At 41.1% G+C, this 3,535-nt stretch overlaps 1 protein-coding gene across 1 annotated transcript in view; it reads left to right on the top strand.

Moving 5' to 3' along the window:
* LOC109965239 (ephrin type-A receptor 6-like) overlaps nt 1–3,535 on the top strand; it is a 63,470-nt gene that overhangs the window by 25,517 nt on the left and 34,418 nt on the right. The window contains 3 exon segments of the mRNA XM_020609093.1: nt 1–16; nt 109–270; nt 370–598. The exon segment at nt 1–16 is cut by the window's left edge and continues 21 nt beyond it. Coding sequence (XP_020464749.1) covers nt 1–16; nt 109–270; nt 370–598 — 407 coding nt within the window.

The raw sequence follows: 3,535 nt of genomic DNA, 5'->3' as shown, positions 1-3,535 counted from the left end.
AAACGACTATGCCAAGGTTGATTATCAGATCTGTGTCTTTTAGCATGAGTTATCTATCATTCAGTAGCAATGGACTATGCTAATAAAATGCTTATTATTGGTTTTAAGGTGGACACCATTGCAGCAGATGAGAGTTTTACACAAACGGATCTTGGAGATCGTGTTCTTCGCCTCAACACTGAGGTCAGGGAGGTGGGGCCAGTGACACAGAACGGCTTCTACTTGGCCTTCCAGGATGTAGGAGCTTGTATTGCTCTTGTGTCTGTTAAGGTAAGTGACCAGGGTGGTGTGACTTACGTTTGCATGACCTTTAGTCATGAACGTGTCCATTATATTTCTTCAACTTCCTGTTTCTATTTTTCACATAAGGTGTTCTACAAACGCTGCCCATCGACTTTAAGAAACCTAGCGGCGTTTCCCGACACAGTACCACATATGGACTCATCCTCTCTGGTGGAAGTGAGGGGTGCATGTGTGGAGAATGCAGAAGAGAGGGACACACCCAAGTTGTACTGTGGTGCAGATGGAGACTGGCTGGTACCACTGGGACGCTGTGTCTGTAGCATTGGCCATGAGGAGATGGATGGCTACTGCCAGGGTGAGAAGTTGTTTTGGAAGTTTTTAGGTGTATGTGTGTGTGTTTGCACAAATTTTTAAAGCAGTACACTTGGCCATCAGTGTAGTAAAGCTGCAGGCACAGAGAAGGACAAAGAGAGAGAGAGGAACAGCAAGAAAAGAAGAGAAACCAAGGCATTGCATCACATTAACAAATCTCTAGGGTCTTCTCAGTCATCTGCAGGAGTCTGCATTTACAGAACTCCTATTCCCTCCACTCATTCTAAGATCCTGCATCCTCGTCTGATCCTTTCCATCCTCATCTCTCTTCATCTCTTTTCAGCTCTGCCTCCCCTTCTCATCTTGTCCCCTCTCTTGTCCACTTTGTGTACTCACTTACTCCCCATTTGTTCTCCTCCTTGCCCCAGTCTTTCCTCTCTTTTCACTCATCCCTTATAATTCTGCCTCTCACTGCCATTCTTTTCTACTACAAGACCTTAAAAAATGTGAATATGAAGAGATTAAAGAGAGTCTGTGTGTGTGCGTGTGTGTGTGTGTTTTGTGACATTTCGAAATCATTACTTTGACTCTCACGAGGGCCCTCTGGACTCCATCAATAATGTGGTCTAAATGGGAAAGTAATTTCTTGTAATATCAAGCTGTTTTGGATTTGTGCTGTTTATGTCTAGATGTCACCTTGATAAATATCATTCTGTTGCAGGTAACTGCAGACATAAAAAGTCTCATGTTAAGACTTTGATAAATATCACTAAGCTTTTGTTAAAGGCTTTTTTGGGATGCCTCCTTTCTAATTTGACTTATCAGCATTACTTAACTGTGGCACACTGCAAGCAGAACATATTAAGAAAGTTCAAGCAACCGTTGAGTTGTTCCACATAGTCTTTGGCCTGTTTTCTCAATTAGACTGTGCAGGCAGACTCGGGGTAGCTAGGTTATTACAGAGAGAATGCCAGCTGTCATTAGTGAAGCTGATATGTAGGGCCTGCTTCAATATCCCCTTTTTTGGCTCCTTGAGTAAAATATTTCTTTTTATCTTCATCTCTTTTATCTGTTTTTTATTTATCTTTTTTCTCTCTCCCTCTCAATCATCTCAAAGATGTAGTTAAACAACAAGAATCCTATCAGGAGAGATTATAGATGAGCTGGCAGCTTAGGAGAAGCACTCTTACCGCTTTCCTCATATATGTCCTACATATGTCCTGAGCTCACCATTCATCTCCTTTGGTTAATGGCAGTTGCTTGTGTTGATTGTGCTGTAGTTGCAGTGGTGTCAAGGGGAATCTTGGCACCAGCTACAATGAATGGGTCAGTAACTCATGAGGTAATAACCCACTTGGCACATAAAAAATTATAATGTCTGTTATTTATTTATTCTGGACCCTGAATGATAAATGGCCAGGCTGGTTTTATTGCCCGGTTTAAGCTAATTGCAGATAAAATGGGACTGATGTTTCTAACTGTCATGTCATGATGCAAAGCCCCTGCACAACATGCCTACTTAATTGGTGTAGCCGCACACTATATAGGCAGCTGTTGTCATGGTAATTATTTACAACAGTGACCAGTCTGTGGGACATCTTGCGTGCAATGCCACCAAAATACATCATGTAAATAAAACTAGTGATTATTTTCATTTTTGTTTAAATCTAAAAATAATTTTCCAATTTCTGATTACTGCTACAAAAAGTGTCCAATAAAGTATAAAAGTAAAGAAAAATAAAGTCAGAATTGTTACAAAATGCAAAACTGGCTTCCAGGATATTTTCGCTTGTGACCAAACTAAACTAGCAGTGTCCTCCTGTGTGTCTGCTGAACATTTCTCTGCCTTATATCTGCACTGGACATACAGGAGCATAGGTACTATTGATCATATCCGACTGAGAGTCTGGAAGAAAACAAGCATATTTCCCACAATGACTGTTCCTTTAAAATCCAGTTTTCTGAACTGCTGCTGTAGCATCTTGAGTAAAGGAAACCAAAGATATGGCTATGCTTTGTTTTACTGTACAGCATTGTTAGGTCATAACTATCAAGCATGTTCTGCTATGAACTTCTCAAATGGCATCTCTAAACTCATTAAGAGTTTAGAAAAGGTGATCAGTCGTAACAACATCATCTGGCCTTCTAATTAGTGATTTATGGCTTTAATTATTTTTCTTTTTTCATTAGTAATTCCCACAGGATTTGATAGAGCTTATGCTGTTATGAAGATGTGCACTTTGCAAGTACTTGCAGGAAGTTTAGGCATGAACTTTTGATGACTTCTGCTTTCTCCTCGTTTTCATTTTGGAACACTGCTTCAAAGGGTGCTGTGATCAAAGCTGTTTGAGAGGCAGCATGGGGAAAGAGCAAAAGAGGGAGAGAGAGTGAGAAAGGGGGAGGGGGTAAAGAGAGAGAGAGAGAGAGAGAATAGGGAAAAGCCCTGCACTACCAAATATAAGCAAAGCTCTGCGCTAACACGTCCATCTTTCCCTCTCAGCTGCCCAAACAAAGGCATCAGCCCTTATCAAACCCTGCTTTCCACCCCAAAAGCATTCCACACCAGACTGTTGTGACATCTCAATCGAGTGTTTTATTATTCTATTCCTTTCATTCAGAGTCAGCCACAAGAGGATTGCTCAGAGATAGGCTGGTTATATCATGACCTACATAAAGCAACACCATAGTACTAACGCTATTTATTCCACATCCTTTAGTCACAGCGTGCTATTCAAAATGAGGCAGTGATTTTGGGGGGGAAGCTATTAGAGACATTTTTTCAAATTTCTTTAAAGTCAGAATAAAAATACAGACACATGTCAGGTTTGCCCGGCTGCACCTGCCTCTCTCACTTATCTCCCTCTATTTTAGCTCCCTTACCCCTGATTTCTTTATTCTGACACACCTGCTTCACGTCCCCTGAATCACCACCAGCTGCACCTGATTAGTTTCTTCCTATTTATACCGTGCTCATCGTCCA

The sequence above is a fragment of the Monopterus albus genome, unplaced genomic scaffold (assembly GCF_001952655.1).
Source record: "Monopterus albus unplaced genomic scaffold, M_albus_1.0 scaffold4.1, whole genome shotgun sequence".
Taxonomy (NCBI): Eukaryota; Metazoa; Chordata; class Actinopteri; order Synbranchiformes; family Synbranchidae; genus Monopterus; species Monopterus albus.
Note: the sequence above shows the minus strand (reverse complement) of the source record. Positions and strands in the feature narration are given on the sequence as shown.